General features: G+C 38.8%; 1 protein-coding gene across 12 annotated transcripts in view; it reads right to left on the bottom strand.

The window, feature by feature from the left end:
* ptprfa (protein tyrosine phosphatase receptor type Fa) overlaps positions 1 to 14,020 on the bottom strand; it is a 378,163-nt gene that overhangs the window by 148,287 nt on the left and 215,856 nt on the right. For all 12 annotated transcript variants that reach the window (XM_044360537.1, XM_044360536.1, XM_044360540.1 and 9 more), the window contains exon 6: positions 10,395 to 10,505. In XM_044360537.1, coding sequence (XP_044216472.1) covers positions 10,395 to 10,505 — 111 coding nt within the window. The remainder of the gene's footprint in view (positions 1 to 10,394; positions 10,506 to 14,020) is intronic.

The raw sequence follows: 14,020 nt of genomic DNA, 5'->3' as shown, positions 1-14,020 counted from the left end.
CAAATGTACTTCATGGATGTACAGAGAGGAGAAGGGATAAAGAAGAGGAACTGGAGGGAAATGACAGAAAGAACTGGAATTCCTGGTGAGTTTCAGTCAGAGGCTGAACTGAACACAAACACACACACACACCCTCAGACATGGCTGGTGCCTGCCATTGCTCGCTAGCTTATGGCTAATGTACACTAATGCATTCTGGCTGTTTGGGGTGAATAATCACAAACGATCTCACGGTCAAACACATGCTAACACAAGGCTAAAACTCACTTTGTGTTTGGTGTGAACGCGAGTTTGACCTCAGGATCATTTGCAAAATTCATGTCATCTGCATCATTTGCGTTGCCCGGCACAAATTCTAATCTATTCACATTTTAGCGTTGACTTTGTACGTAATCATGCCATGTGAAAAATTTGCTTCGTGTTTGCTGTGAGCACACCATAAGAGATAGAGCAAACATTTTGGCAAAAAGAATGCATTCAAGTCAGTACAAGGAGCAAGATGATGCAACTTTACTCGAGGCAGAGCAAGTTGTTCACATGACACAAATAATTCATGTTTCATCAAAAGAGTAAATCTTATTATAAAACTTACAAGCTTCACAAGAAGTAATCAGTATCATGTGAGTAAAAAATAAAGCAATTTGAATTTTTCCACACTTCTTTTTTTCCTCAGCTTGTGGCACAGCATAGCATGGAATGGAAATGATGATAGTCAATGTGCCATCTACATACAGTGCAGCATTAACATTTTTTGGATTTTGGCTCAAAGCTTAGTGTATTAGAGTTTAACTTACAACCCTGGACAGATACCAGGGATATTTACTTTAGATACGTACTGTGTCAAAGCTATTGTTGAGGCAAAACTTCTAGGTAATATACAATTCCTTTCTTTCAGGTAAAGAAAACAATACACAGGCGGGAAGAAGATTAACACTGGCATATACTGTGCTGACTGAACACAAAAGCTACTTCAGAACAGCTTCTTATTTTCAGACTATCATTTTATGAATGATGCATTTAATTCTGAAGCTGACAGGGGAATTATGCAGAATGTGCAATAGCTTTTCTTTGGGCTAACCTAAGAAAAGTAAGCTGTGGTGACATGGCAACCAAATTCCTATCATCTATGTTGAAATGGCAATAAAATGCTGAATCTTGAATCTAAATGCGTAATACATAATGTTTTTATACAAGAGGATACTAACTCCAACAGTGTCTGGACCGCACACAGTGTTGGATATTACTATTGACTTTTAAATTCATCACTGGGCAGTGATGATGAATGTACATGGTTTTATTTTTGCATTGTCTGTAACTGGTGGACAAACAATGTAATGGAGACACTGTATCTAAATGACTTCAAACACTTTAGCATTTCTGTAGTGACTTTCTTCTTCATCCAACATATATGCAGATATAGATATATATCTGTGATAAGCTATCGACTGAAATATTGTTCTGGTCGAATTATTTGTTTATTTTTTTATTGGTTGCTGTGTTGTAATGCTTTACTTGATTGAAAGACAACTGTATGTGCAGTCATACTGCCCCTACACGATAAAATGATAAAAGAGTTATGGAAATAATACATGTAACCTTTTCTTCTTGAATGCCTTTCTATTTATTGTTTTTTTGTCTGAATGGATTACAATTTCCTTAAAAAGAAAAGTCAACAAAGCAACAAATACACTGCATATTGAGAAATATATATTTGTAAAAGCTATTTATTGCTGTTTTGCTTCTTTCATTTTCAAGTCTGCCATGAATGCAAATTCAAAAATTTAAGTCACTTTTGTCAGTGCTACCATTAAACTCAAATGACTACATCCTTTCCTAAAAACATAAGTACTTTTACCACAATTTGAAATGAGATATATGGTCCCTTGCACTCATGCAGCAACTCTTTATGTGTTTTCTGATCTCAGACATAAAGCTAAGAAACAGGAAAACACATTGTTTCTTCAGAATAATAGACGACCAACTAGCTACACCACAAGTCTGCAAATCCACATATCAAACACAAACACTTCAGCTAGGGCTGCAATTCTCTCCAATAGTAGTTCACTCCCCCTCCATTTCTGAGCTCCTCCATGTTAATGATCCAGCAGTAAGAGTCTTGGAAAAAGCTGTAAACATGTTTGAGGCTATTTTGTTCTCTTGGAGAGTCGAGTTTTCCAGCAGACACAGATAAGAGAAATGCATGGTAAAAGCAGGGTGAGCTTGGAGCCTGCCGCTCAGCATAATGATGGTCAGACAGCAGATGAGAGCTGAGACAAGCCATGCCTTTGAATTAGCCAAGACAATAAAAACATGATCGGCATGCTGGAGAGGGTATCATGGGACAGACATAGTCGCAAAATTTTGTGAAGTGAGCATAAACTCTGAACTCAGATTATGTTGTGGGCTGAAATTATTTGAAGATTATGTTCCCTCTCTGTGAAAGGTGTGAGGTGTGTGACAGCAACACAGCTTTTTAAAATTTATTTGTCACATGTAAAGAATTTTGGCAAGTAAGGCAGCTTTGTTCAAAATTAGTGTAATGTTACAGAGTGACTTATTATTTAACAAGGAAGGTGTAGTAGCAGTTACTAGGAGAAGTTTTCACAAGGGTCAAAGAAATGTATTAATTTAAGAGTTGTTATTTCTCTGCATCAATCTCATCAACACCTGTTACCTTTCTGAGGCATTTTTTCAGGCCTGTTGCTAGGTTGCTATGTAAAATGATGACGCCCCCATCATTAATCCTGCCTACAAAGCTCTTATTAGTCAGTTGTTTCGCCTTCTGGGGAAAACAGTGCTCAATGAGCACAACAGACCTACAGAAATTGCTAAATAAACATGAGATGTGGGCAATGACGTAGAGGCCTGAAACCAGACTAACTCAGTCACCAAAGGGCTGATACAACAATGAATGTTCCTAAACAGAAAGATGAGAGACTCATGCATTATTTAATGAGGCTATTGGTACATGTTACAATGAGTTTAAATCACTTCTTCTTTGTTTTTAAGAATTGTAATTTGTTACCAGGGGGCCTCAGCTATCATTGTTAAGGATAAGAAGCAGTTCTGAGGTACAAATCAGAGTTGTAGTAAAGTCAGAATGCTTCTCTCTTTCTTCTTTTTTACAAAATATACAAAGAAGCGATTTTGATTTTGAATATGTGGTTGATTTATCAAAATAGTTCACCACTGAATCAAATGTCCCCGCAGTATTTTAAAGAGAAGATATGATTCCTTTTGGCAGATAAAATTTGGTCTCATAGTCGATGTTCATGTTTTAATTGTACAACAATGTTGCCTCTGTGTACCTTTGTAAAGCTGAAAATATATCCATAGATTCAAACTTCCCAGATCAATAACTCATAAGCGAAACGTTGTTAAAACACAAATGTCATCTCTTTCCTACTGCTGTAAGGCACCCAAACAAGCCATCATCCGAGCAGGACTAATAACATTGGTCACTATGTACAACTAGCTGTGAGACAAGCATCAAAAAAGTGCAACACTGAAGAGATACTACAAAAATATTCAATAACTTCACTGTTATACAGTGTAGTGTCCCCAGAATCACTTGTCACAAAATGACATGAATGGACTACTGTCTTTGCAAAGTTTGTCAAGTTTTGTGACTTTTCTTCCGTTGTGTGACTAATTGTACAGTTCAGTTTTTATTATTTGTATTTATTCATATTTATTTATTTTTGACAATAATGGTAACAATGACAATGAAAATATAATTCTTTGCCTTATTGTATTATCATTATTATTTTTATTTTATTCTATTTTATTTCGTTACACAATAAAAAGCAATTACACTTAGAGCACCCAAATGGCCAGCAGCCCTGCTAAACTGTGTCTACACTGAAAGCGTTTGAGCCGCGTTTTTCAGTAGTTGGTCTTGCATCTGATGGAGCATCTTCCGTTTTACATGCGTATCTATAGTCATTGTGTAATGGGTTCTGAGTGCTTCTAAAACAGGAGTGACCTATGCTCAGCGTCATACCTGAACACCTCCGGTGTAGACATACAGACGGAGCACTCGCTGCCTCTGCTGCTCTGCTATCGGGCCGCTCATGCTACGCTGTCTGTGTAGACATGGCGTTACAATGAACAGTGTGCTGATGTGGAATCATCAGATGATATCAGGAGGAAAATTGTCCCAGTTGTAAATTAGGACTTCTGAGTTCATCTTGATGAATTCAAACCAAGCGGGTAGCTTCTGGTTTGAAAAGTGAAGCCAATGCGGAAATGCCTTAAACCTGCATTCTTTCCAATGGCCAGCAGAGGGCGACTCCACTGGCTGCAAAAAGAAGTTTGATTGTATGGAAGTCTATGAGAAAATGACCCTAATTCTCACTTTATTTATTACCTCAGTAAACAATTTCCTAATGAGTTTATGGTCTCAATCACTAGTATCAAGTCTTCTTCAATACAGCATGATGTTCATTTTGTAAATTATGGCCCCATTTAGAGTAAAATAGACAATAAAGCAGCGTATGCTTTAGGGCGTGGCTACGATGTGATTGATAAGTTGGTACCATGGTGACAACATGCTATTTCACAATGTGTTTTCAGTTCATGAAAGTTACTTGTGACATTTTGGTCGCCTAAAAAAGTGTTTGGTTGTGATAAAAAGATCCTCGAAGGAGTCCGATGTTCAGTTCAGTAGGAGGAGTCAGATGTTCAGTGAGTACATTTTGTTTTAATGGTTTTAGGCCTGTTTTGCACTAGTGGAAATTAGCATTAGCATTATCAGTGCTAACCATAGGTTGTAAATGTACCGTGCTAACCAAGCTAGCAGCTAGCACTATGGTCAGCTCCACCCTCTCGCCCAAATATGGTCATGGTGAAATCCAAGATGGCGATGCTCAGATCATTAAACTCGAGGCTTCAGAACGGCAGTTCACAAACCGTGGGTGACATCACAGTGACTACATCCATATTTTTTACAGTCTATGATTCAAACTCCCAAGAACACTAATTTTAAACTTGCTAACTTCTGTATTAAAATTTAAGCCTATTGTCTATGACGAACATGAAGTGAACTTGTACTTCTGTAGCCCTCTGCAACCAAACTAACTTCTCCCACTTCACAATGTTTCTGTTGTCAGTTACTACTTCATACAATACCATTTTAGATTCACATCCTCCATGTAATTCTTTCCGGTGGGGAAAATGTATTTGTGTCACTTTTGTGCAGAAAGAACATTACTGGCATTTCAGGACATTATGCTCATTTCACAAAATTTCAAAGAAGCAGGCTGCATGGAGCAATGGGTATGACATGATGCAAGGCAGCATATACTGCAGCAGCAGGGTGGGGTGGGGGTGCAATTGGGGGACCACTGTGAGGTCGGGGTCCTGAGAGAGAGGCCGGGACGGGCCTGAGGCGCCTAGCAAGATGCTGGCGCGGCACGGCTCCAGTCTGCCAGGCCTTGGCTTTAGGAGGGTAAAGAGTGAAAAAACCAACCTTCCCGTTGATCTGAGTGGTGAGGTTTAGATTGTTTTTTTTTGGATGGCAGGGTGCAATGGTGATGAAGGGATTTAAGATAAAGTGAAAGAAGAAGAAAGAAAGAAAAAGAAAAATAGAGGGAAAAAATAAGGAGTGGGAGGAAGAAGACAAGGAGAAACAGAGAGAGTAAAACAGGCAAATATCTGCTTATCCATTAACGAGTGAGGAAATCACAGTGGAGACAATAGCCTGTGCAGTGCACTGACAAACACACACACACACACACACACACACACACACATCATATGGCACATAAAAATGCAGTGCAAACCCATCGCACACACAAAGCAAAAGGCCATGAAGGATGCACTCTGACATAAAGCAGAATCAGATACAGAAGATCATCAGTGCTAATCTAACTCTGACTGTATACAAACAGTCAGCGCCCACACAAATGGATACACAGACATACAATTACACACACATACTTTCCCCTCCCTGTCCTTAACTTTGATGCAGTATGTGAGCCCTTCAGAGCCTGTGAATTAAGACAGCATTAAGGAGGCTGAGGCTTGCTGACAACCAAACTTCATTAAGCACACAAAGCAGACAGTGTGTTACTTCCCACATTTATTCTGCCCATTGACTCACGGCAAGCTCAGCCAGCGAGCCCTGAAATCAATGAGCACATAAACATGGCCCCTGACATGATTAGTCAAACACTCACCTTGGAAATTTGTGCTTCTTTCTATGTGCCCATTCCTAACTGAGAACAGATCCATGGATTCTAAGGAGGGTCACCCCATGAGCTAATGCTGCATTAAAGGAGCACAAGGAGTTCTTGGAGACTCTCCTGTTTGTTGGTCCACTTACCCATTAACCCAGCAGCTACATTTATACAGACTGCAAACATTACTATTTTTACTAAGACAGTATTTTGAATAAACTGTTTAAATACATCTAATCTATTCATATTTGCTATCTGTCTGCTTATGACTACATTACAGTGTGTTATAAACCGTTTATACACTTCTTATAAATGCTAAATAGGGGGACTTAAAGTAAAGTTAAGTAAAGTTTTTTTCAGTGCCACACTTTTGAATATGAATACATTTTCTATGATAACATTTATCCACAAAAGTATAACCTGCATTTCTGAAATCCATCAGTATTTAACCCTTAAACACATACCTCAAGTCTTCACATCCTGTCTGATTGCTGTTAACACTATGTTGTAAAAAGTTGATGAGCAATATTGCTTTGATTTGTAGTTCAATCATTGTGACATAAGAAAAGGTTCTCTAAAGGCTCGAGGCATCCATGCATTAAATGAGAATGTCTTTCTTAATATAATACTCACAGGATATATGTATGTTAAGAGGAATTGGTCTTTATAAGTATTTCTCCTGTTCACACTGGAGTGATCCAACTATGTGGGAGTTCAAATCTACAGTCCTTGCTCTGTGTACTGAGACCTGCACAAGTCACTTTGATGTTATTTTATGCTTACAGGTTGTGGAAGTGGGGGTATGTAAAACATTCATCTTTGGCACTGGAAGTGTAGGTTCACATCCTGTCTCATAGCAGCAGGCATTGGTGTTCATTTGAGCAGAACTCAAGGGCGTTTTCAAACCTATAGTTGATTTGCTCTTCTCTGTATCAGTGGATGAGTTGGTAAACGTGTTGCATTTTCTCTTGGTTCAGATTCTTTTCACACAGGAAATATTTAAGCAAACCAAAATGCATCACTGAGAATGTTCACTCTGCTCATTGGTTAATTGTGTCTGAGGTGCGAGCGAGAGCATGAACACAGGAGGAAGGTCCTGAAGAAAGTCAAATCCGACATACTTTGTCGTTAGTTCAGGTTGGACCTCAAATCATTCTCCACCTAGCTGCTAGAAACTGTTGATTTTGTGCACCCCAGCATACAAAGTACACCTGGCTACAGGAGCTGTTGAGTGTGCCTTGTAGTTGGGTCTGATGGTGGTTGGATCATGTTCCCACCACAAATTAACCACTGCAAATTTAGTTTGTGACCAGATCAAGACCACTTCCTCTAAAGGGTCTCAGGGACAATTGTTTTGGTCTGCTGCCCCATTACAATTACTGTGTTCAGATCTGGCCAAACAAATTATACCAAGAGGGAACACAAACTACAGTCCGACTAAACAAGGCAGGTTTGAAAATGCCCTTAGACTAATTTTACACACGGTGTGGACTGATTTTTTTCCTTTTTTGTCTTTAGTTTTTAGCCAAGATACATTTTAAAAATATAAGTATCTCAATTGCCTATAGCTGATGTGTAGTGTCCCATCAAGACAACTTTCATTTTCAACTTAATATTAACTCAGTTTACTTACTATTTAGCTTTGAATTTGCTTGTCATGTTCTGTATATTTACATAGTCTATTAAGAAGTGCATAACATGTTATCATGGAACCTTCTGTCACTCAGATGTGTGTGTACTGTATAAGTGTCATCATGGAGCACTATTAGTACACATTAATATCGCTTAATGGCTAAGAGGACCAACAGACCATCTCTCTGCTCCCATTGAAGTCTTATATACAGCTTATATACAGTGTTGAATGTGTTGGGAATGTTGTTCCCAACACATTCAACACACAACATTCTCACACATAACAGAACAAAACAAAATACTCTCTCGCATGTCCAGCAGCTGAGGTGCAAACAAAGCGTAGCACAGTAAATGATGAAAAACAGCTGTCTTATTAGAGGGATAAGCATTTTGTGAAATGAATAGAAACATATAAAGTCTGTGTATATGTCTGACACTGAGTGGATATGAGATCGTGACTGGGATACCAAATACAAAGAAGAAAAAGATATGGAAACACTCAAAAATATGAAGAGAAATACACAGTAGATAAAAATAAGAAGGCACACACACACTTTGGCAACATATGCCATGTTGCAGCGATTCCTCAGAAGCCACAGTGTGAGATGCAAATGGAAACATAAGCTACCGTCACACCTGGAGAGGTTAAAGGTTATAGCAACACAGACAGGAACCTTGAAAAGAGAAGCAAAAATAACAAATCATATTTTTCATAATCAGTCTTTGTTGGCTGCAGCTCTGTTTAGTTTAGGAGGAGAAATTTCTTTCAAAAAAAGGATAAAAGTTGTTTTTTATCCTTGACAAGCGCAAGAGTTAAGAAGTAAGAAATTGGCCATGTAGAAGCAACAAACAAAATATGCTAAAAGTTTTATCTTAATTTTTTGTTTTGAGACATTTTTGTAAAGTCTGTTTTTTAGTTCTCAAAGGCAGTTTTTGTCCCAGGAGTTAGCACTCTCATCTGTTATTGGGAAGATGATACATCTGTTGTGGTGAAAAAATAAAAATATACATCTGTTTGCCCATATGCATCTCCCAGACACAAACAAATGTACACACACATATGGGCCACCCTGCCAGGAGGAATCAGCCATGTCATTTTACTCAATGTTTATTTTAAATTAAAATGGGACAAGTGTTTCCCACAGGTTGTTGTGCTTTTATGGCTGATGCTGACAGAATGCTGCAGAATCAGTCACAGTCTGTAACAGCCTTACGTTTAAATTGTATGGGTTTGAAAATGTGAAGAAACATTTCAGAATGACTCCTTGGGGTTCACAGGGCATCATTGCCCTACTGGATGACATATTTCAGGAAAATTCACAAAAAACACAAAAAAATTCATTTTTTTCAAGTCTATCTCAATAAAACACTCATACGTATAAATACGTGTGAAAGAATTATACGTCGTCATTGTCATTTCTCTTGTTCATACTGGCTATGAAGTAATACCTTCATAAAATGACTACACTGAAGCTAATCTGGGGTTTCAACAGTTAAAATTAACCAAACCACGTGGATATTTTCCAAAATTAGTCCAAGTCTTAGTGTCATTGTTCTTTGACGGTTATCGCTTCAAAGCCAGTATGAACAGGAAGAATAATCACAGTGACCAATAATATTATACATGTGAGCACAGTTTTAAGAAAAAATCAACACATATTCTTTAAGAGAGGCCAAGACAAGGGGGTGTAATGAACTGTGTGACACTGGGTCAAAATGAGCAAATGATCCTGAAATATAAAGAGATATTAAAAATAGTAGAAAATATTGTAAAAAAAACAGGTCGAGTAAAAAGAGCATTATAGCTTAGGTAGTATTTGTATTTAGCATGCAGAAGCTTTGACATTCTTTTTTTGGGGGCGGGGGGCGGGGGGGCAAACTGATCAAAGAGCATTGTCAATGGAAATGTCAAATGAACAAGAGAATAAAGCAGTCATGAATCACACTCATGCTTTAAAAACTGCCTTTGAGAACCTGATATTGGTTGAGGCTAATTGAGTTGTTTGTTGACAAGGCCTACTTATCAGGAGCCTTGAGGCTTGCTTTCACCCTGCTGCCTTTTGTTGCAGCATATCCAGCCAACTGGAGCCTGCTTTCGGGGGAATTTCCTGCCTGTCTTCTCACCACACGGGACGTACGACAGCGAAGGTGTCAGCTTCTCTTTGAGGCAAGACTCCACATGCAAACCTCCACCTCCCCAAAACAAAGAGGCAGAACTGTAGCCAACCTCTCTTTCACCCCTGACGAGTCAAAACATCCCCCCCTGTCACCGTGAGGTTAGGCGGGTCAAGCAAACTAACAACAGGGCAGTGGAGCAAAATACATAAATCACCACCCAGGAGACAAAGACGAGAGGGAAAGGGAGATAGAGAGAGCAGGATATGGCAGTGTGAGAGCAGAGACTGGACAGGCATCAACAGGTTTGACTTTCACTGCAGTTGGATCCAGGAAGTGAGTTTTCCTATTAGCAGTCAGGAGGCAGAGCATCGGTGCAGAGGAGGCGACAAGTGAGGACCTTACTGTTGAAGGTGGTGACCTGAATGGCAGCGGGGAGGGGTCGGCCCGGGTCAAGAGGGATCTTACCTCGAACATAAAGGTTAGCCGGAGCCGAGTAGCGAGTCCCAGCACTGTTGACTGCCACGCACTCGTACTTGCCCTGGTCCGACTCCTCGCTGTTCTCAATCTGAAGCGCTCCTGGGGAGGGAGGCCAAAATGTCACAGTTCAGGTCTGGACCACACACATGCAATCAGCACACACACACACGCAATCAGCACACACACACACGCAATCAGCACACACACACACACACACACATATGGTGGTAGAGTAATATGATTCTGACACACAAACACTAGTCCCACACACTCTTAGCTGTCTATATCTTTTCTTAAATGAACCCAAATTTGATCCTGTGGCTTTTGTCATTACATACATACAAAAAAATGTGTATGTATTCAGGGCCAATGTTTCTTCTATGTTTGGTATTTGGAGGCCTATACTATATCTAATAATTTATGGCAATAATCATTTCAAGACCCAGGCTTTGCTAATTACTTAATGTGGCGTAATGCTAATACTGCCAATGATCATCTCATGAGGGCAATGAGGCCGCTGCTCTCCACTGACTGCAGAAGCTTAAAGGAAAAGGCTGGCAATATTCTTTGTGTTTCCTGTTCTTACACTGGATGCCAAAAATAGTCACTATTACGCCAAAATGTGTATTAATCCAATGTTTGAGGAACATTGGGAGTGGGATGTGGCTGTAGGGATGGAAATATCTGTCAGTCTGTTCACCACTTTGGTCTGGACTGAAATACATCAACAAATAGTGGATAGATGAAATTTTATACAGTTTTTCTTTAGTGATTCCTAATGTAGGGGATTGAAATGTTTTTAAAAATTGTCCAGTTCAATTGTTTAATTGTCCAGTGAAATATCTCATAATATACCTGATGGATTGGCATACAATTTTGTATAAACATTCAGGGTTTCCCAGATGTCTTTGGTGATCTCTGGCCCCATTTGTGACCTCAGAACTCTGCACATTACTCTGTACTTTGGTCATTTCGTTCCTCATGCAAACCTTTGACGGAAAGTCAAAAGATTATTTTTTGACCTGTTATCTAGCAGCAAGTATAGAACTTGCTTCAAAGGCTTTTTTGTGATCTCATACATGTTTACTATCTGCGAGGAAAGGTAAATTTTTTTCCACACAATGTGAAGCTCCACTCCGCTGTTCTTCACTGGAACGTACATTAGGTTTGCTTCACAGGCTGTGCAAACATTGCAATGAAACATTGGTTTCCTCCCAGTAAAGCATGTTATCTTTCCAGGCAGATAAATGCAATAGATAAAAAAAGGATTTGACTTTTCCCCTAAGTTTGTGTAGGGAATTCTATGTGAGTAATGTAAAAAGAACTCAGATCGCAAGTGATACCCTAGCTTTTCATCTACTGCTTCCCAAGAGGTTGAGATTTTTGGTTTCAAACTGGATTGGATTGATTGCCATGAAATTTTGTAGTTTGTCCTATACATTGGTTTATCTGCAATATGTGCAAAATTAATGGCATGATAAACATTACCTGCTAAACATCAGCATGTTAATATACTGCACATATACATACATTTCAATTTAAGTATTTTAGCATGCTAACATTAACATTTTCTCAAAGTACTGCTGTGCATACATTAGATGTTGAGTTAAGGTGTTTAGTACATGTTAAACAAATCTTTTGCACAGTTTAGAATCTTCAAACTTAACTGACTATACTGAATCGCCTGTGTCACTGAATGAATCAGTGGCTTTTATCAGTAGAGCTCCCCTTATTGGTGACTGAGAACACTGTTTTCACCTCAGGCGTGATATACAGATCATTACTTTCTAAAAGCTTATTAACAGCAAAAGCCACAGAAACAATCATGATGTGATAACTCTTTTGGAAATGTTAGCCTTATGAACAATGCTTGTTGAGGCCTAGTTTTGTACTGGATTGAAAGTTAACCTGCAACTGACTGAATGTACTATTAAACTGAAGACAGAATCAGCTCTGAACATCAAAGTATTAATGGTGATGCATTCACTTAGTGTTGTATGTAGTGAAGTGCATCTGAACGGTGATGCGATCGACTAGCTTAGAGTAAAGTGAACTACATAGTCAGTCAGTATAAATCTTTGAGTGATATGTTTTTTCCACCTTTAGTGCACCTTTTTAAAAAAAATAAAACTTTATATTTGTTAGCCGTTTTTAACGTCTTCAATAGGGACATCTTCAGTAGTAGTGTGCTACTGTACGGGCTGAGTGCCAGAGAGTAGGGTAGAGAAGTCCTAAAGTCTTGAGAAATGGACTAACACAATGTTGGTTTTGGTCTTTTTATGGGATTTGTTGACAATAGGAAAAATATAGAATAAAGCCAGCCTTATCTTTGAATGCATAATGGGAAACAACTGTTCACTGACTCAAAGTTTTCATCCAACCCATTTTGTTTTACATAGACCGTTTGGAAGACTTGGTGGTTTCTTGTTTATCACCTCAATTATTTTCCAGATGGTGGAAGATAGAGCGTTAATAAGTGTACATACACTTTATGGTGGGGGTGGGGTGGTGTCATCTCTATATTTCTATACTGGTGGCACCAGTGAGACATGCCACTGTTGAGCATATTGGGCCACAAGGACTAATTTCACAGTGCTCTGTTATCATGGCAGCACCATTTCAGAATTGACTCCTGCAGGTTTCTTGAAACAGTCTGTGGTTGGTCATTTTGAATGTCATTCAAAAGACCTTCCAGTAAATGTTGGCAGTTCTTTAATACAGTAAAGAACATTGTGGAGCAATGGACTTTATTCCACCAGCTTTCAGTCTAAACATTGTTTCAGGAGCTTTTCCAATGTGACAACCACACCATACAGAGAGAAACATGGAATACTTGTCTTGTTTGGAACTTAAAAGTTGAAGTAATTAGAGATACTGGCTAGTCTGAATATAAGGTGATTGGTCAAAGCCTTTAGTCTAATACTACTGCTATATTCTTGCATTTGCATTGGAAAGATTCTTCTTCAACTTGTGATCTCTGCTCTAAAAACACAGAAATACCTGTATTAAGTATTCTAAAGTTCTCTTTAGGACCTTTTACTTCAGGTAAAGAAAAGGTGAAACATAAGCTGTAACTTACCTCACACCACGATTTACCTCTATCCATTACAAAAACATTTCATAACAATTTCACAGCATTTATGCAAACATTTCATATTCAGTTGTCAGTAGAGAGGTTAAGTCTGAGACAGACAACATTAATGTATTTTTAGCGTTTATGCAGTGTTACATATTGTCTGTGAATGTGACATACATCATGCAGTTTTGCAGTGGACAATAAGAAACATGAAAAATAAAATGTAAAAACGTACAGTATATATTTCAGAATACATTCCTGAAATGCATCATGGGATGGGTTTGTAACACAATGTTAAGAGCAAGTTATTAAAAAGAAGTCAGTGGTTGAAATAATGTACGTGTGGCCACATCCGCGGTGGAGCTGGTGTATACAGCATGGCTGGAGATGGAGGAAGAGCAACCTTCATCTGGGATGCAGCCACCAAGGACATTCTGCCTGAGAGGTATGGCCTTAAACTATTCTCTCTCTCTCTCTCTTACACACACACACACACACACACACACACACACACACACACACACACACACACACACAC

The sequence above is a fragment of the Thunnus albacares genome, chromosome 9, assembly GCF_914725855.1.
Source record: "Thunnus albacares chromosome 9, fThuAlb1.1, whole genome shotgun sequence".
Classification (NCBI taxonomy): Eukaryota; Metazoa; Chordata; class Actinopteri; order Scombriformes; family Scombridae; genus Thunnus; species Thunnus albacares.
This window is presented reverse-complemented; position numbering and strand designations above follow the sequence as displayed.